At 38.9% G+C, this 21501-nt stretch overlaps 1 protein-coding gene across 4 annotated transcripts in view; it reads left to right on the top strand.

Moving 5' to 3' along the window:
* Nucleotides 1-14244: 14244 nt before the first annotated feature.
* mast4 (microtubule associated serine/threonine kinase family member 4) overlaps nucleotides 14245-21501 on the top strand; it is an 86300-nt gene continuing 79043 nt past the window's right edge. For all 4 annotated transcript variants that reach the window (XM_071205039.1, XM_071205038.1, XM_071205037.1 and 1 more), the window contains exon 1: nucleotides 14245-14748. In XM_071205039.1, the coding sequence (XP_071061140.1) occupies nucleotides 14542-14748 (207 nt within the window). In that variant the 5' untranslated portion in view covers nucleotides 14245-14541. The remainder of the gene's footprint in view (nucleotides 14749-21501) is intronic.

Raw genomic sequence — 21501 nt, 5'->3', positions numbered from 1 at the left:
CAACAGATGGAACCGAGCATTCTGTGGATTGTTCCTATCCGAATTAGGGCAATATTTCGCGATACAGTGAGGCATATTTGAATAGAGAAACTACAGTAAATAACATGGAGATCAACGTGTCTTCGAAAACCAAACGCATGGATTACGTCATGTCCGGGAAATGGCGGCGCCCACAGTGTTGATGTTATTTCGGTATATAATCAGTTTAAAATCACTGATAATGTCATCGGATTAAAAAAAAAAAAGAGAGACTGGCAGAAACTGGTCTGTTTTATCGGATGATAATTTAAAAAAAATGAGTGTCATGAGCATACCATTCCTTTAACATAATTCTACAAAATAATCAGCTAACACAGAGACAATGGTTTTCTTTAGTATTCACTAAGCACAAGAGCAGACAACAAACTAGTACAATTCATAGTTATTAAATGAAGTTATTAAAGACAACAATCTAAAGTATGAAGGTACTGTTTATAAAAAGATCGTTTTTTCATGTAGCCTACTTGTACATTTTGTTATTTTGGTCTATTTTGCTTCCATGTTTTCTTTCACTCTAATGCAGTGGTTCTCAACTGGTCAGGCCTCGGGACCCACTTTTTACTTGGTCAATACATCGCGACCCAACATTTTGAAGCACTCAAATCTATTCAACAAAAAAACGTGCTGTAATATATACGCTTTTCAGCATACAATATTAATACAAGTGAAGTACAGTGCATATATCCCTTATATCCCTTCACAGAACTAAAGTATGCTTTTAAAAAAGGTTTAATGAGATGATGGAATCAAAGCTGAACTATATAAAAAAGCATGCATGCTGAAAACCCAACCCCAGCAGGGGGGTCTGGGGGGATTTTTTTTTTAGAAATACTAACAAACTATGCATTCTGGTACACTGAGAAGAAAATAAATAAATCTATATATGTTATGCCATTGTTTGTTTTTCACTTTGTTCTGACATCTTGCTGCGAGAAGAGTAAAGAGGAGATAGTCTGTGTGACTTACTTTAAATTGTGGGTAAGGGTAGACTTCCGGCAACAATCTTGATTCTGATTGGCCAGAAGACTCGAAAAAACATCAGCAAAGATATTTTATTGAGAAGATGATCATTACGTGACAGAAGTTTTCAAAACCGTTTATGGTCTCCGGTACTTCCAGTCCAACGCCTACTGCATGCACAGCGTGCCTTCAAAATAAAAGTTTGACGTTTCCCCCCCCCCCCAAAAAAATAAATAATTCCAATTTTTTTCCCCTTCACTCACACATCCACTCGAAACGGGTCCGCGACCCACCAGTTGGGAACCACTGCTCTAATAGAAAGAAAACTTCCAAAAACACAAATAAATGGTGTTCGTTTTACTGCACGTCTGAATTCATCTATAGATTTAAAGCTAATCTGCATTTAAACATAACATTTCAGGGGAAAATACTGACTTAACATAAGTAACTATCTGGGGAAGTTGTGAGGTGTTTTCTTGTTTTCTTGTTTGTTTTTAGTTTTATCCTTTTCACCTGCAATGCCTCGGTAACTGCATGCAAATTAGCGCATTTTAATTAGGCCTATAGTTAACGCCTAATTTGCATATCAATGTGGCGATTGTGATTGTCGTGTTATTCAATAATACACGTGAGTCCAACTGTCACAATTACGTGTCTCTTTATTGGTAGCCCACATGCTAGCACACACCTAGCTCAAATGCCCCGTTACCATAACATCTCGTCTCCCTATGACGTCACTGAACTGTGCCTGTAAGGCTTCACTCCTATTGGCTAACACACACACATATACAATAACACCACATCTTCCTTTTTATGAATCAATGGGTAGACCGCCATTGACTCCACAGACCTTAGAGCAGTGGTCATCAACCAGTCGACCGTTAAAAAAAAAGTAACAAAAGAAATAAAAATAAAATAAAAATAATAATGTTTGAAAAATACGTTTTTAGATGTAAACCATCCACCACCCCGTTAGCAGGTGCCACTTGATTAACGTATATTTGAGACACCTCAATAATATAATACATTAACCGTGCTTTACGTGAACCTCATCATGACACAAGAGAGGACGGCAGGACTGCGATTTCCTGTGTTCAGTGAATGCAACAGAGGCAAGTCATCAGACCAATCGGAGAGTTGCATGGAAATACACGTGCGCGTGTGTCATTCAAGCTCGGCTCTGTGTGTGTGTGGCAATAGCGCATTTAGTGTGACGAGAGAGAGAGAGGGAGAGAGGGAGAGAGAGGGACCGGTGCTAGCGGGGACCGTGATGTTAGCATCTGGTTAGCTAGCTGCACTAACGGACATAAGGAGCTGTTTCCACAACAAGCTGGAGGAGAGTCCTCCCCTGTCAGACTGAGGGGCTCAGGTGAGCTAAAGGACTCTCTGAGTGTTTAGAACGGTTTTGTCACAAATTATTCAATAGATTATTTCCGCGGCACACCTTCATATGATCATTATAGTTATACAAACAATAAGAGAATAAATGAAAAACAGGTATGAAATATGCTTTAGGAGCTGTAGGTGTGTGTGGTGTAGGTGTGTGTGTGGTACAGTGTGTGCGTAGATGCGGCGGATAGACGGGTCTCAGTTGGTTTGGTGTCCTTACTTTTAATACTTGTAAATACAACTTTTGGCCCGTAATTTCAATTCCCCATTTCAGCGACCAGAGAGAGGGGGGGATATATCCAGTCTCTGATTGTGTTACGTTATTATGAGAGTGCTCTCATACTTTAAATTGCATATATTTATATACATATGTTTGTGTGTGTGTGTCCGCATCTGTAGCCTGGTATTGTCTCATTATACCACACACTCAATGAATTCAAAGTAAATATGTGGGGGAACAATGTTCAGCTGATCTACCAGAGATTATAAAATATGACAAAACACTCGACAGCTGATGCAGCTGTTGCCACGTAATAATGAACGGACGTCGCTTTAATATGACCGCTCAGAGGAGAGGAGTTCTCATTTCTTTAAACGCCTGCTGCTTCCCCTCCTCTCTCCTCGGTCCTCTGCTCGCATCTCCTGTGGGCGGGACTAAGTCTCGAGGAGGGGAGTCGAGGAGGAGACATTTAAGAATAGAGAGGCGAGGTCCCTCCCTTTCCGGGAGCCTCCATGGGACCCCGGAAGCGTAAAATTATACATTGAAGTCAATGGAGAGAGAAAGGTTATCTTTTGATCCTGTTTGAATTGTGCCACGAATGACACATATGATGTTTGTCAATTTAAAAGAATATTTTGCAAGTCAAAAAAATAAAAATGTGTCGTAAAACTGTGAAGTTACACATTTTTTTGTGTGAAACCGCTCAGTGAACTACAGTTCTCTGGTCTCGCACAATACGCGTCACCATCACAAAGACGGCCGTCACGTTAGCAAATTTCACCTGTTTCTTTCAGAATGAGAATAAAAGTATAAAACGAGGTGAACATCATACAAGTCTGGACACGTTGAGAGCTGGACATACACGAAAGGGGAGTTAGTCGGTTCTGTAGCGGGACCGGCTTTACAAGGTTTCGGTGAGTAATATGAGTGCAATGTGTAACGTTAATGTCAGCTAGCTAACATTAGCTAACAAGGTACACTAACGTGTTTTGTTTCAGTAACTAGTTTTCTCCTTAAGAACTTCGTGGTCTCTGTGTATGCTGTGGATAACATTAGTGTTCACAAGAACAAGGTACACTCCCGTGTTTTGTTTTAGTTGCTCTTCAGATTGAAGCGGCCAGTTTTATATCGACTATACTGTATGTGTGATCTCCTTTTACATCTCGTTGTGTCATTTGAGTTTATTTGCTGTGTGTAGAGTCAAGGGTTTTGGTTATCTTGTCAATTTGTTTGGTTATCCAGACACAGCTGTGTGTGACTCCCTCTGGTACACTGGTATGTGTTTTCCTAATGTAGAGAGCATTGATTAATTAATAAACTACACACTGAGTCTAGATCCTGACCACATCCTTTTTTATTGTTGATCAAATGTTTTTCAAAAATGTATTCATACACATTTAGAAAAATACAATGTACAATCACAACCAGTACAACACAAATTACAAAAAATACAGAAAAAACAAACAATAACAACAATCAGACAAGAGGACAAAACTATGGAAAAATAACCCCTCCCACCCCCAGATCCAGACCATCCTTGTATTATTGCTCATTCAATCTCTTATAGCATGCTAACAAACATGGTACTTACTTTATTTGTACAGATCTGCATGGGAGACGATGGCGCGATGCAGAGCGCTGTCTGTGATTGTGCACGGGGGATGTACAAATGCAGCCACGCTGCAGCATTGGCAATATGTGCCATGTGGCAGATCAGCTCCACAGATGTTGAGTGCCAGTGGAGGAAGCCTGGCACTTCCAAAGTAGTCCAGCCGGTGTCTCAACTTTACCAACAGTGAGAGGAGACATACAACCCACTGGCCAGAGACATCACCAATCAGGATGTAGACTGGTTCAGGTCTGCACTGAGGGGCGCACAGTGTGGCATGGCATGGCTTTTGTCACCTGAGCCAGAGCCGCGGCCTCAACATCAGGCCATTGTCACCGTGCCGGAGCTGGTGAAGGGGCATGGGGGTCGGGGGCTTGAGGCAATGCTTGCCTCAATGCGACTGAGCAGAGACCAGCAAGCTGCCATCCAGACAGTGAAGTGTCCACCATCATTATACATGATGGTGTATATAGGATATATATATATATATTTGTATACATATCTGTAAATTGTATAATTTTATTTGATTTAAAAGTCTTTTTGATCTCTCTGTCTATAAACACAAACTGAGTAAGATTGACAATACAGTTGACTTTGAAAAATATATATATTCTTTATGAAAATAGTTGACTGTTGGAGAAATGAATTGATTTGATTTTCTGAAGTTAATTTAACTTTGGCGACCATGTAAGGTCATTATTAAAAAGGTACAATCAATTTGTTTAGGGTTGACTAAAATAATGATAAACATTTAATTTGGATAATTTACTGACAGAATAAGAAACTCAATAATGCTCTACTCACCTGTTCCTTTTTATAAAGTGAAACAGTTGAAACGATAGATTTTAGTAAACTTAAAAACAACCTTCTCCAAAAGCTATCAAGGAATATACCGAATACTTGTTTTAGAACTTTATTTTTATATAAATAGTTTGAATGATCCATAATTGACAGAAGCTTGTGTTTACACTGACCTGTTACTCATATATTAATGTCTTTGTAACTTCAGTAAACCACTACCTCACTCATTTCTTTCATTCATCACGGTTCAGTAAACTAAGTGATACATGAACCAGTTTAATAATTATAATAATGTAGGATTGCAACTCTTTGAAACTGTAGGTGGCTCTTAAAAGAGCTTTTGTGTTTGGGTGTGCTGGTCTCAGGTCAGTTTAAGCCCTCTCTCGCGGATGCAGCGGGCCAGCTGGATGTCCTTGGGCATGATGGTGACCCTCTTTGCTTGGTTCATCTTACCAATGGATGTCGGTGCAGTCCACAATCATTGTGCAGTTGAAGGCAGAATGGATGAAGGCAGAATGAATGTATTATTGACTCCGAATGAAACACAACTTCATGTCATACAATACATTGACTTTATTTGTAATTGTGTAAAAAAAATATGAGCATTGATTAGCAAGCAGGACCTGCAGGAACAGAGCATGGTGATGGATGGAGCTGGGGAAGAGAGAAGAATAAAGAAAACAGTTCAACTTTATTATCGGATATTAAAAATTCAATTTCAAAACAAGTTGCCGCTCCTACAGTTTTCTAGCATGTAAAGATGATTTCACATGACCTATGCAAAATATCACACTCAATACATGTGTGTCTCTGGGGGGTGCATTGTGCCTTTGATGTATATAAATAATATACCATAACCAAATACTATTACGTACAGTGGAAATCAGGTTGCCAGAGCAGGTCAGTCCAGTGTGCATGTTCCTCAGGGTCTCAGCAGTTACAGGTGAGGTAAAGGAAATAAAAGAGAAAAAGGTCAGTAACAACACTTTAAAGTAACAACACTTTGAATAATTATCTCTTTTAATAATGTTCTATCAGTAATCACTCAACTACTGTCTTTCCAACAAACAGATTGACTCACTATCATCACAATGAAACACGTCCAGAAGAATGTACCACAGATGGAAATTAGCTATTAGCTATAATCTGGCATATTGCATCTTTTCTCTTTGCTGAGATTAATGTTTTTGTATGCATGGTCCTCCTATAAATAAATACATGTCATGCAAAGCTGCCTGCCTGCCTTCCTTCCTTCGACTCTCCCTGAACTGCCTGATCTTTTAATGTTCAATGTTAACCATTTGAGCAGATAGCATTAAGTAGAAAAGATCGCAGATGCTAATGTGCCGTTAGCCTACCTCCCGCCCCCCTTAGCACCTGGTGGAGGGGGGCGATAGGCTCCTCTTCAAATGTTTCACAAAATACTTACCATCATGACTACTCTTACTGTTTAACATTTGTGTTTATTTCATGTTAAGGCTAATACAAATGACAAGGCTAAGTAATGTGATGCTAACTAACGTGCTCGCTACTAGCTATGTAGCTAACTTGACTATGTTCCATGCAAAACATGTGTATTACCTGATATGTTTGGTCCAACGACTCCTGGTCCTTTCATCAGACGGGAAGCGATAGAACGAGCAAGTGGTATGATCACTTATGTGATTACAACCTGGTACAAAGCACACATGCATCTTGTAAAAGTGAATTTATTTTTAGCAATCTCTTATTTATTGGAGGGAATAAATCAGTTATGAGATCTTCTTCTTCTTCTTCGCTTTAATTACGAGTCGCAACCACTTGGAGCATTATCGCCTGTGACATCACTTACGCGAGCCAGAATGGGATTTGTAGTCTTTGTAGTCGCGTATTTTTCATAGTCTTATATTTCAACAGTTTTACGACAAAATGTGACTTTTTTGACATGGAACTTATTGTTTAAGATTGACAAACATCATATGTGTAGTTCGTAGCACAATTCAAACGGGATCAAAAGATACGTTTTCTCTCTCCATTGAATTCAATGTAAATGTTTCGCTTCCGGGGTCCCATGGGCCGGAAGTAGATGGGCGTGACTTTGCCTCTCTATTGAGAAGCCTCTATAGACTATAAAGGTCTGGATGCAGACCGCAAGGAGGCGGATCCTAAAGGGGGCGGATCCTACAGGGGGCGTTTCCTAAAAGGTTATGAACCCCGCCCCCCACGTATTTCTTAAAGGTATATGACGCTCTGTTTCTCATTTATTGTAATGCTTTGAATGAATCATAAACGAACTTTGAAAAATAATAATTACAATTAATTTGCATAAAGAATGAAGAGTATACAACCCACAGAGAAGACACATTCATAAATTGTAGGCATATCATGTTTTACTGTTTGTGCAGTGGTAGTAATTATTATTCAAATCAATCAACTACGTTTTATGGAAGATATGGCTGTATATCATTTTACAACATGAGTAGAGGTTTCTGTACACCTAAAATACTGAAGTTGAAGTTACTGTCCTGATGTGTATCATTCATTTGTTCATGTTGTGTCTGGTGGTAAGATTAATTATTAATTAACGTATTTATTATTTTTGAAACATTACAATACACATCAAATACTAAACATGAAATGTATAGTACATACCAATACATTGTACAAAGGAAAATATACAGTCCATACAAAGAGGAAAGTCTTCATTAAACATAAACATTTAATTGGGTGTTCTAATTCAGCAACCACAAAATATGTGCCCAGATTTAATTATCTCTGACTTCATCAACCAAAAGATCAATTTTGATATTTAACATGACATACTCAGAAAGAAAAACACACTATCTGCCTTATACAACTTTTGTTGGTCATCTTTGAATATCATCCAAGTTTTGTAGATGGACAATTTTGCTATTATTAGTATAAGGTTTACACTAGGCTATATATTTCACTATGGGGTGTGTTAAGACCCAGAATGATATTTGGCTATTTCTGTGTACAGGGCAGCAACTTGAGTTGACTGCTAAAGTTTCAAATGTCGCATAAGACTGATCCAGATCCTGAATGTTTTCCTATCTGACCATGGCTGTCCTCTGTCTCCTGCTATCTGTATATTTTGCGCAGTCTATCTCTGCTCACGCTGTTGCGTCGGCGTGTTCTCCTGCGTGTTGGTCATGTGTTGCAATGGAACCAGACACCGCAAAGACTTCAGCCCAGCACGTACGAACTGTGCATGCGTGAGTGGCAATAACTCTCCTTACCAGCAGGCAGCGGTAGTGTGTATTCATCATTCAAAACAGGCAACAACCGGAAAACAGAGAAGAAGAACAGACTACGTGATATAAACAAAAAACAAATAGCGTGCCATTAGGGCTGTCCCGAATACCATGTGTTCGGGCTCCGGATATTTGGTAGTAATCAGCAGCGAATATTCGAATATTCGGTGCGGATGAGATTTGATTTTTTTTTTCACTTTTTTTTTTTTTCCCCCAAAAGGTTTCATAACACGCTCCGAATCCGAGACACCTGACAACACGCTGTTAAGCAGAAGCGCAGAAAGAAGCATACTATTACGATTTATATGTATTTATTTGTCTAGTACTCACAAACATTAAAACTAAATGTGTCCTCTGCATTACCCAGGGGACCAAATCTGGTTCCACATTCCGTCTATAACATTTTACAACCTGAACAGTCAAACAAAGATACAAAACACATATTTCAGCTGCCATCTTCATGTTGCTGGCATTGTCGTGGACCAACGGCTACTCGCTTATAATTCGGAATGGCAAAGGCGTCCGCCACTTCTTCTCCAAGCTGTTCTGCAATATTTACTCCCGTATGGTTTACTTTCCATTACTTTGGTTTCCAAAACAAAGTTACAGAGTTTTCCACTCCCGAGTTATGAAATGACAGGTGACAGCCTATACGCCTCCATACGCACCGAGGTCCAAATGTCCGTTGTAAAACTTACGGCAGTTGAGTTTTCAATCTGAGTTACAATTTGGTCTCGGTGATCGCTGTACTTCAGAGACATGGCATCTAAAATACTGGAGCGTTTGGGGACAGGTGTAGCCGGCTCCCATCTTCTTCATTAATTTTCTGAAGCCTTCGCGTTCGACTATGTAAATGGGTCTCATATCCATAGCGATGAAATCTACTATGGCATCTGTTATCTCTGTCTTTCTTTTCTCCGTTATCGGTTTTTTGGAACTGTAGGGTCTGCTGTATTGTTGAGGATGTTGATGGCTGGGATGTGTGGGGATGCACCTATGGACACAATTTATTATTAGGCTGAGCTACTCAACTTTATGCCAATAATTGCCTTAGCCCCAGATGTTCCCACATTACTCCTATTATTTTCACTATTCTGATAAAATTAAAAAACTAATATAAAAAAACAATTCGGGTTGCTTGCTTGCAACTATTTTCCAAGCAAAGTAAGTGCACGTTTTTATCATGTTTAACGTTACTGTTTAAACGGCGGATAAAGCAGCTTCATCATGGCAACTTCACAACAGCTAAGCTAAGCTAGGCTACTACTTACAGCATCCAGGTGACTTTTCAGAGGTGTTGTGCCACCGTGGTAGGCCAGTTTCTTATCACATATTTGGCACACTGCCTTCTTTTTAAACCGTCGTCCAATTTAAAATGGTCCCACACAGCTGAAGTATTCGGCATTTTATGGGGTGAAACGAGGTGAAGCGTGCCGTTTGCGTTCGTGACTGTGAACAGTGAACGCGATGTCAGGAGCACAGGCTGAGATTGTATATATTTCCGCATTTAACAGTGCAATTCAAAAGTATAATATAGTATAGAGAATATGGCAATTCGCCTTTATTAATAGCATACATTAGAATTTTTTTTTTTTGAAAAAAATATTTATTTGTTTGAAAAAAAAAAAAAAATAATCCGAATAATGAAATTGAAACCCGAATAGTTGGCCAACGAACGAATATTCGAATAGTCGAATATTCGGGTACAGCCCTACTGTGCATTAGCTTCACCTTAGCATGTGTTCTTTGCAGGTGTTTGTTGAGGTTTTGTTATGACTGATTTTAGTAAGTAACGAAGTAACGCGTGTCGGGGCAATGTTAGTAACTGTAGTGTGATTACTGAATTATAAAAGTAGCGCGTTACACTACTCCGTTACCGACAAAAGTAATATGTTACACCCAACTCTGAACATAAGTATAATTAAAACGAGCTACGCCATTACCCTCTCAACAACAAATAAATTATTATTATTAACAGACAGAACAGACGTGACTAGTGAACTCTCAAGTAACACGTGTTTAGTTGAAAGGTGATAGTGGAACATCCGCGATGTTTGGGTTTAACTTATGTATTTTTATAAAAATAAGCATAATAACCATTTTTTTTATTTCATGCGCCTAGTTTCATTTTATTTTCAATTTTACTGCTCCCCGACCCACGCCCTCTCATGACACGAAATACTTCGGGAGAATCTTCGGGTGATGGACGAAAACAAAGGAAGACGGGCACAAACATTTGGACGAGGCACGAGTATTTATTATGTTTTTCTGGGCTGATTTAATGCATCATTAGGCCCTGTCCATTTGGGTACAACGCCATTTATTTGCCTGTCGATTAGGCGACACGGAGGCCTCGTCATCCGGATAATCCGGTACACAGTGTCGAATGTGTACACTACAGTCATCATATAGACATGATAGACTAACAGTACTGTGAGTAACAGCCTACACTTGACAGGCAGCCTAGCTAGCCTAGGATTAGGACCATACTACGTCAAAAGACCGATTGGGCTCTAGCTGTATATCATGCTAGTACAATTCATTTAAATGTATTCATGTAATTAATGCCCATAAGGCTGTTACATATACAATAATAAATGTGACAAGATAATTTATGTGAACCTGAGCCCTGGTATGTTATGAAATGTACCTACATGCAGTCATCCTCGGGCATAGCCATAGGCCTACAGTGCATGCATGCCAACGTTTGCAAATATAATATAGCGCCTAGCGTGAGCTATGCTTAGGGACCTACCACTACCAGTCAAGATTATTTGTGCGTAGGGGTGCATCATCTGGCACCTGGTCCTGGTCATCCTGCCATTGCCCATGCCGTGAACTAACTCCATCACCTCGGGCTCGAACAAATAAGGACGTAATGGTCATCGTTCTGGCTCAATATTCTCAACCATCGTCGCTTACTGAACCGGATTCAGATTCAGTTCCTAAAACTACATTTTCGCAGGAAAGCCGAGAGGATGTTTCTGACTCGCTATCATCACTGGATACCTCGTACAAACCTTCTTCTTTGTCTGGTATATTTGCCCTTCCACGTTCATTCTGCAGCATTTCACAAAACGCCGCAGCATTTCAGAAAACGCAACAGCATTTCAGAAAACACCACAGCATTTCACATTGGACGGAAAGGGTATTCCTTAGGGAGAACACTTCTTGTTTGTGATTGGACAGAGCAGCCAGAGAAGCACTGCTGTGATTGGTTGTTTTTGCTGCCAGTCAAGAAATGACGCTTCGTGATTAGCCCAACACATCAGCCGTTAGCTGTTAACACACACTCAGAGCTCACAGCTCCTCATATCTGTTCAGAAACTGGACAAAAGTTAAACATGTACAAACCACAGACTGTCTATGTCATGGCGAATACAGTCGCTGCTTTATTTATGTCTGTATGACGTTGTTGTGAGTGTGGACGGAGCAGCTACAGGTTAGTTTAGCCTGATGGATCCGATAGGATTTACATGGAGATACGGCCCGCCCCCTCTCCAGCGTCTTGTTTGAATGACAGGAGTAAACACATAATTAATGCTTTATTAACTCATGGTTTTTAAGGGGCTTATCTCCATGTAAATACTATGGTAGACCACCCAATATTCGCATCGCTCTAATCGCTCGAGTTTCACCGCGGCTGTCAGCTGTGTTTGCTCCTGTCAATGCTGTCATTCAAACAAGAGGCGCTGGAGAGGGGACGGGCGTATCTCCATGTAAATCCTACAACAAAATGAACATATTTGACCGTGATTTAATTGTAATACACGTTTCAAAGTAATGCCGAAGTAACTACATACTGATAACAGTTAGTAAAAACCATGAATTAACGCTTTGACAAGTCTGCAGATAAGACGGCAGGCGAAAAGCTTTTAAAATGCGTGTTTCTGAATCGGATTCATCAGGCTAAACTAACCTGTAGCTGCTCCGTCCACACTCACAACAACATCATACAGACATAAATAAAGCAGCGACTGTATTCGCCATGACATAGACAGTCTGTGGTTTGTACATGTTTAACTTTTGTCCAGTTTCTGAACAGATATGAGGAGCTGTGAGATCTGAGTGTGTGCTAACGGCTGATGTGTTGGGACCATACGTTGTGGGACCATGGTTGGGAGGGACCATAGACTGTATATATAAAGTGGAAATGACCAGTGGAAATGACCCCCTTGCTCATCATGAACAGAGATCCATCAACTGTGTGACAGGATTAATGTGGTGGGAAATCTTAGAGTATTGGCAACCAGAAAGATGTTCTCTGGGTGTGGCCATCACATCATGGCTGTAGTACTGTGTAAAGAACCGTCAGGAATGATACATTCACGGCTGATCTGGGGTCATCTGATTAAACTCAGGCAATTGTGTTTCCAAGTTAATCAAGATGATCAAGACGGTGAAACCACCAAACAATATTTTTCTTCCTGTGTTTTGCATTTGAATGTGTTTATGAGCTCAGAGAGAACCAAACCAATCTTAAGAAATTAAGATGACTATTTGGCCAGCTATGGGTACCATTTTGTCCTCGCAGATTGAGTGTGTGTTTTAAAAAAACAAACCAAATAAATCATGGAATAATAATATCCAAGTTTGGCTTCTTCTTCCTAATCCAAACAACTATGAAAGCCAAACATTTTGGAGCAGATTTCACTAAAATCACAACCAAAAATGTTTATATACTATTTTTATATTAACATTGTCTGACTATCTGGTCAATCAGTGTTCATCTTATGATTTCCAAACTGCATACTGTTTTGTTCAAGTTCAATAATAATCTGTATGTGCATTTACTTTGTAATTAAAGTTATTTACTCATTTCTGTTGTGCACATTTTTCACATGACAAAAATATTTAATTTTTTTTTGCCACCCACAAATAAAACTACTTTCAGTATGAAATATATCAGTTATGTTGATAAACATAAATTGATAATATTTTCTAATATTCAAAATGTTTTCTTCTTCAAAATAACATATTTCAAAACACTTCTTGCTATCTGTATAAGCGTTTTTACTTTTTCATTGTATGCCAGATTATTGTGTTCATCCTGCTGGTAAAAATTGTATTTTAGGTTCCTGGAAATCCCTTCACTGAAGTGAGTGTGTTTACATGCACACACATATCCAAGTTATGTGTTGCACATGTAAACTTCACATCCTGGATTCAGAAACTTGGAGATGCAGAATCAGCTTTACCTCATTGGCCAAAAATGTGTAACCATACAAGGAAATTGACTTTACTCTCAATTTACTTACACACAGCTCTTAGAAAAACATTTAAGGAAGATAAATATCTAACTGTCATTTCTACGTTAACCTTGAAAACTAAATTGTGCAGAATGATAAGATTACATATTAATGTAACAGGTGACTTACTGTAATATACATGAAGTTGGTATTATGTACAGTATATTCATGTGCACATGTCTATGAATAGAATCAGTGTTCTAAGATGTATTTTTGACAGTGGTAATTGAAAGTGTGTGTTTACTTGAATAGGCTATGAATTGTATGATTTATAATATGTGGCGGTGGTGAAGATGTACTCAAATAAATATTCCAATATGAAAATACAAATTGATAATTATTTAAGGTCGTATATAAACAATCATAAAGGAAAAACGTATCCTTTTGTCTATTAGATACATTCAAAATCACTAAATTAGAGGTATGTTGTTCACTGGACAAGGCAATATTGAAAGAAAATCTGAAAAGTGATATTAAAATTCCAGACATATGTAATGGTGTAAGAAGTACAATAATGAGATGTTTTGTGAAGTAGAAGAATCATTTGTGTAAAATGGTAAAATGGCAATACAGGTACGTAGAATTTGCACAGTATTGAGTAAATCTTCCTTTATTTGGTTTTGAAGCTGCTGTGATCTGATTGGTCGGCCCAGCACGTTGTGGGCGGGGTTTACTTTGTGGCTGCTGTGCATTATGAAAGCAATGACAGCATGGACTCGCGCTGCTTGGGGAGAGAAATGCTCCACAATCCAGAAGGGGAACTTTTAACTGAACTGAAGCGGGGACACCAGCCTAACGCTCACATGGATACTAAACCGGGTCGACAAGTATTTTAATATCGATATCTTTCAGCAACGTCGTGACTTTGTTTTTACTTTGTCAGAAAAAAGTGTGGTATCCTTTTATGGGCTCAAAACGAAAATGAATTGACTGGACAGGTGCGTGGACAGGTTAATTAATAACTGCGCTTCGTTTTGACGTCATTATTGCTTTCAAATCGGTGATATTAGTTGATTTAAAATGGAGCAGAAACATTGTTTTTCGTGTGGAAGTGAGTCGTCGTCGTCCGGTTCAAACACCTTGTCCGAGGGGGAAGAAATGTCGCCTGTGGTGCACATCAAAGTTTCTGCAGATGATGGACACAACTCGGACTCGGAAAGTGTCCTCGAGGACGACGACAACGACACACCGACAATGGATGAAGAAAGTGAAGACGAAGACGAAAAGGTAAACACGATAAAAACCCCTGCATGTGTGAAGTGTGTGCTCACGTTAAATACAAACTAGCTGTGAGAACCACAAGGTTAAATGTGACGTACCAGTAATCCTCCTAATCCATTTAACGCTTCTGAAGACCGTACTAAACCCCATGAATTTAGCTCCTGCTGTCAAAACATTTGTAAACAACAGCCTGCATCAGCTCAGTGTCTCAGCTCAGGTTTGGGTGGGTGCACATGTCATGAAGTCAGAGGAGAACATAGTCTAAGTTTAATTCATGCTCTGTGCTTTTTGACTTCATACCTTCCATTTAAATTCACAACAAGTCATACTTATCATTAGTCTCACTTCTTTCATACAGGATGTGAACTGATTCACTGCTCTCTGTTTGGACCATGACGAGTCCTGAGTCATTTACTCTAATGGAGGCTTGCCATATTGGTGTTTATACTTGTTTTTCATTGCCTAATAGCCCTAGTTTGTGCCTGTCATACAGTAATACATTTCTGATTCAAACATATTCTATATGAGGCATGACAGTGTTTTTATAAACCTGTTTCAAAACAGAGGCCGGAAATGATGTGTGTGTTGTTGCTCAATTTGCACAACATAAACACACTTAATGAATGTATTAGAATATCCAAATACAACAGTTCTGCTAAAAATGAAGGTTATTTCTTTAAAAAATACTTTTCTAAAGAGGTTTTCATTCAAATGTTGTCATTTTTTAGGTTTGTATAGTATGGTAGGCATTTCTAATATTTAAACCACCCCATTCATATCACGAAGGGTAGACTAAATATAAGACACATCACTCAGTCTAACAGAAACATAATTCAACGCAACCACCAAATACAACCTCTGGAAAAATATCTTTAAGGATTCTGAAAATACAATTTTATCAGTGGTGTTTTTAAAACATGTTCTGGCTTTTCCGGGATTTATTTATTTTTTGCTTGGATTTGTGTAACTCTGAGACAGCGATGTAATGGTAGTACATGAGATGCAAAACTGGGTCTTGCCACACTAATTGTATAGAGGAGCAAGCGGTTGTCGTGGTGTCTATTCAGGAAACAGATGGAACGAATGAGGAAGAAAAAATCCATGCCTCAGCCATTTCATTTTTATTACACTTCTGCAGACTGGTTAGACTGGCTCAGATGAGCACAAAGCAGTATGAGGCCATCAGGGTGTGTTAATTATACTCGCAGACTAATAGACCTTTTTCAAAATATAATATTATGCAACATGACCTCTCAGGCTATAGGTGTGGCAGACTGTCATCCAATATAAAATCCAACATAAGCAACGTGAGGAAACGGAAGCTTTTGCAACATTATATTCACGGGTTGCTCCACAATTTTTCTCACAAATTCTGAATGCGAGCTCATCTGCACTTTTAGGCATTGCGCATCATGACTCTAAGAACTGAATAATTGATTTGTCATGGAAGTTGCCATTGTACAGACCTGCATACAGTGAGGAAAATACAAGTATAAACCTGAAGTGACATACCCTGGGCCTGGGGTGTTGTCATGTTTGCTAACACTTTTGCTGAGCTAATTAGACTTGACTGAAGAACAGTTTGACAGTTTATTAGCTTAATAGAGCTGAGCTTCCACAGACGAAAGGGAAGGCGCAGGAAAAGCATGTTTACTGGTTTCTCGTTTCATCCTATCTTAAAGTAAACTATTCTTATCATTAAAACAAATACTGTACATTTGGCTGAAATACATGTTTTTCCACAGCAAGTGAAATATGATTCCCCCAAAATATTCTTTCTAAAATTACACCACAGACGTCATGAAATGAGCCCTGTGCCCGTTTCTCTTGATCCATTTTTAATACGTCAGTTTGAAGTTCATTTAACACCAGCGACCCCTGTGTCACCGCTGGCCACTGAAGATGAGATGTAATTTGACCTTCACTAAATACAGACGGCCACAAAGCAGGTAAGCTGACCTGACTGCCACTAGCAGCCTCTCAGTGTATTACTACGGGGATAATCAGGGAACCCTGACCTTCGAACTCTGTCTCGAGTTAAAGTGGGAAAGGATTCTGAGAACTCGCATGACGTCTCTGTTACAGACTTAGCCTCGTGCAGTGTTTCAAGGAATGAGATACTTACTACAGTGGCACTTCACAGATTTTTCCACGGTGTTATCTTCACAAAATCTCAATGTGGTTGGATCTTTGTTCATCCCTGACATCTGAATCAGTCCAGCGTCCTGGACAGTGACGGAGAACATTGACTACAGGATGAGATTAGCCCATCTTTTTCTACATGCACACAATAAAAAAACAGACATAGATTAGAATAAGAAGCAGACAGTCCAGATTTGACCCAAAGAACGTGAACTCATTGCATTTCATTACATGCATTCGTTTGAGATTAGTGTCAGTAGCAGGTAATCGTAAGAATTCATTTTCCGTCAAAGTGAAGTGTGAAATTGTTTTTGCCTCCGTTAGACTAATACATCAATCGTTAAAGCATTGAAGCCCTATTTATTGTATTAGACCAAGGAACAATGTATTGGTTTTAGAGAAAATTATAAGCAGATTCAACAAATCCAGAAGACAGAAGTTGTGAAAAATACCCATCACAAGTTCCAAGAGAGCAAAGACGTGGCCTTAAATCACTATTTTTGCAGGAACAACACCAACACCAAAATATTTTGATTGACTATAATGTATGACACCACAAGTCCCAGATAAGCTGGAACCAGAGAATATTATTCATAATTTAAAGCTACATTTATAGAAGGATTAAACAAATATAAGCCTTACAAAAATCACTGTTTAGGTCCTCCCTTGATTCTCATGACTGAACATGACTTGAGGATTTATGATGTGCTTTAGCTGGCGCTAGGACTATTAAAAAGAGTTTCAGATCATATTTGTGCCTAACAAGTATTACGAGTCTGGCCCTCTGCTTGCCAAGGTTTACAATCTGTCAGTGTGTTAATCATTGCTGCTATTCCCCCCCCCCCCATAATCATAAATTCTCTGTTCCCATGCGGTCTCATCTCTACCTCTCATGTTGTGATAGCACGGTATGGGGAATGCCACTTGTGTTTTGCTAAACCCCACAATTTCCTATTTGGGTTTCTTGCATTTATGTGCTGCTGCAACAACACATGTATTTCCCACAGAGGATCAGGATTAGTCTGTGTTCAACCCTTAATATTATACTTTCAGCATGTAATGTATTACATTTCAAACCAGTTTTCTCACCGCAGTATGATAGGTAATACAAACTTCTGCACAGATCGGAGAACATCCTGCAACAACCAACAGTGATTATCCCTGTTCTTCCCACATGCCAGGTTAGTCTCCTCGGTGTTTGTATCGTACAGTAGTTACTTTACAATCAGGTGGATTATCTTCAGTACAGAGCGAGCATTAACTGAATGGCTTGCTCAGTGGTGTGGGCTGGAACATGCATTGCGTCATGCACTGCCAATACCAGCCCAGAACACAGTTAGATTTTGAGCTTAGTGATCTTAAGCGGCTATTTGTATTTTTATAAAAACAATGGGAAATGGATGGCTTGTACTGAGGCAACAAACTGAGAATTATCATCTGTATCTGCAGCTCCCCTCAGCTTTACGGAGATTAATAGTGACTCAGCTAATTTTTTATTGACATTTTTTGTTTAATCTTTTTTATCTCAAAGCATCATTTTCAGAGACAAAGCTTTTCAAACCCATGCATGTCATTCATGCAGGTTGCATAGTTTCTCCATTACATTTATTGTACCATTAAAGCAGGTCTATTTGTTCTTCTTTTCCTATACTTGGTTGCTGTGACACTTGATTTATTATACTGATTCTCCCGTACATCCATTCACTTCTCAACACCATGTTCACACAGGTGTGTATCACACTCGTGATGTGCTTTATGGAGCATTCAAATCATTTACTGATCGGGACAGATAACACATGACTTCCCTCAAAGCAAGGCCAGGCAGGGTGATTTATGGAGCATGTCAATAACAAGGCAATTCAAAGTGCTTTACAATACATGATACAAACATGAACAGTTGTTGCAAAAGAAACGCATTATAAAGTGATATTTAAATACAAAACTGAGAAAGTCTTGACTTAAACCGTTTGTTCTGAGCACTTTATGAGAATGAACTGGCCCAGTCCTTTGCAGAGACTAATGAGCTTTTTTTTTTCAATGGGAAATAACCATGTGTGACAATTGGCACTGAGCGAACTCCATTAACGGGAGAATGGACTGGACAGCGTTGTTGAAATGGAGCAGCTCTGTTTAGGTTAGCCGGACACTCATTTATCTCATGAAACACATGTGCATATGCTCTGGCTATGTTTAGCATACAAGGACACTTTGTGGAGGGAGATTTATGTGTTTCAAAATGCCTGAATGATAAAGATAAATGGAGGCTGACAAAAACGTTTTTATATTCACATGTTTACAATAGCTTTCTCTAACCATGTGCTCAATGTGAACACAGTTACTCACTGTTTCTGCATACAGTCAGCTGATGTTTACAGAAAGGTCATTGCTGTACATTCACTGCTAGCTTTAGCTTAGTGTTGTGGACTGTTGAACAAGCTATTTGAAGATGATGGCTTGCTTTCTGGTTGTTTGTATTTGTATTTGTAAACATATATTGGATTGATATGTGACACCATGAATCACCACAATGATTAATTGACAGTTGAAATAGTCTTCATTGTGTAATACTCAGCCACTAGGATAGCTGACATGTTTTATGCTGTACAAGGTTCTTCACTGAATATTGTTAACAGTTTTAAAAGTGGCCACTGATCTTGGCTGTGTTTGTTTATCTTGTTCAATCGATACACTAGTAACACTGTACACACACTGTTTGGGATTATGCCAGCCTTTTTATACAGATACTTTGCAATACTGCCCTTCAGAAGTACTCTTAAGTTGTTCTTTTTGCATTTCTGAGGTAGATGGAGACCACATTTCTGACTTGAAGTCCACATTTATCAGTTTGTGTTGGGATTAATTGTGTTAATGGTGAGTGACTGAAAGCCATCAAAACGTGGCTTTTTGAAGATGCAAGAAAATACGCATCAAATGTTACCATTGCAATCATTTTCAGGCAAATCACATTACCTTGGGGATTCAAATAAGAAATGAATCATTCAACCCAGGATTTAATAACAAAGATTTTCAATATATGTTCAGCGGGTATTCTTCATTAAGTTGTATTTTAACAAATTCAAACTGCTAGTAGTATCTATTTCCTTTCCACCATCTGCCTTAATCTTATATAATATGTTTGTGTATTTTATGAAGGCCTGTTCCCTAAAATTGGAAGGGTAACTGTCATGCTTTGCAGCGGTGCTCTTCATGCATCAATATTTGCTTCAGTTCAACAATGTTTGACTTTCTCTTTGCATTAGTTCTGTTTCTATACCCCTAAATAAGCAGCCATTATTTGAGCAGGCTGCCAGTCAGGGACATCCAATGTCAGCTTGCTTTGTGTGAAAGAGGATTAACACAATCTGGCTAAGATCCTTTTCACTTCTAATGTGACTGTTTCCAGGATCCATCTCTGATTTCTGCTGCTGTGAATGCATGCACTTACAGGTTTCATTTAATAGGTCATTTAACAGTTTGTGATGACTTAGCCTTTAATACAAGACCTTAAGTTTGTTGGTTCCTAAGTAAAATGTCTCTTGGTCGGAAATTTACCGGTATGTCAGTGTTCATCTTCAGAGGGAAGCAAGGTAAGAGACTCCTGATTGAAATACGAAATAGGGTGAACGTTTAAAGTTCCTCTAATATATTTCTTAATGTGTTATTTCTTATATTGTTTATGTAAAGTTATTTTTGTAATTGCCTGTGAATGGATACACTTACATGTATACCAACATATATGTCATTAAGGTTATTGTATCTTTTAATAATGATGTTTTGCTGTAAGAAGAGAATATGTGCAAAATCAAGCTGCTGTTTGGCTCAAATCATGACCAAAAAACAAAAACAACGACATTATGTACCATGGTTGAAAAAACCCCATCCTGTTTGTTCCCAGATGGAGATCATGATAAAATGTAATCAGTTTTTTCATGGACTCAAATGTAGGGCTGCACGATTTTGTGAAAAAATCTAATTGCGATTTTTCTGACACATATTGCGATTGCGATTCGATTTGTGATATTTGTTTTTAAGCGACCCAACGGAAGGTCGCATCAACGTACTCCCGTCTCTAGCAGCCCGCAGCCCGAGCTACGAGTGAAAGAACTAAACTTACATGAAACTTCCGTTGGGTTGCTTTAAAGTCAAGCTTCAGTTTAAGATTCACCCTGTGATAGAAACATGTGATGGAGCATCAGTAACCTGACTCAGATGCTTTGTTTCACCAGACCATCTAAAGCTCCATTGGAAGCCATTTGGAAAAGTATTTAAAAAATACTTGGCAGGTGATTGGATCAATCTGTCTATCACCTTCTATCATGGGCGACTTCTGATTGGTTAACAACGGCTGGTGCATGTGGAGCACAGCACTTCTGATTGGTGTGGATGACTGACACACAAGAAGAAAAAACAAAATGAAAAAAAAAATCGCAGGCTTTGCATTATTTCAAATTTCGATTTAAAATCGATTAATCGTTCAGCCCTATTCAAATGCAGGAAGACATAATGCATGGCTTCATCATTCACATGCTGAACAATATAAATCCTGTCCATCATCTGAAATAGGAGGAGAAAAGCACGGCTGTCTTTCCAAGATCTTGTCAACACAGGAAGCTCAAT

The sequence above is a fragment of the Pseudochaenichthys georgianus genome, chromosome 12, assembly GCF_902827115.2.
Source record: "Pseudochaenichthys georgianus chromosome 12, fPseGeo1.2, whole genome shotgun sequence".
In the NCBI taxonomy this organism is placed as follows: domain Eukaryota; kingdom Metazoa; phylum Chordata; class Actinopteri; order Perciformes; family Channichthyidae; genus Pseudochaenichthys; species Pseudochaenichthys georgianus.
The sequence above is the reverse complement of the archived record's forward strand: the minus strand, read 5'-3'. Positions and strand labels throughout refer to the sequence as shown.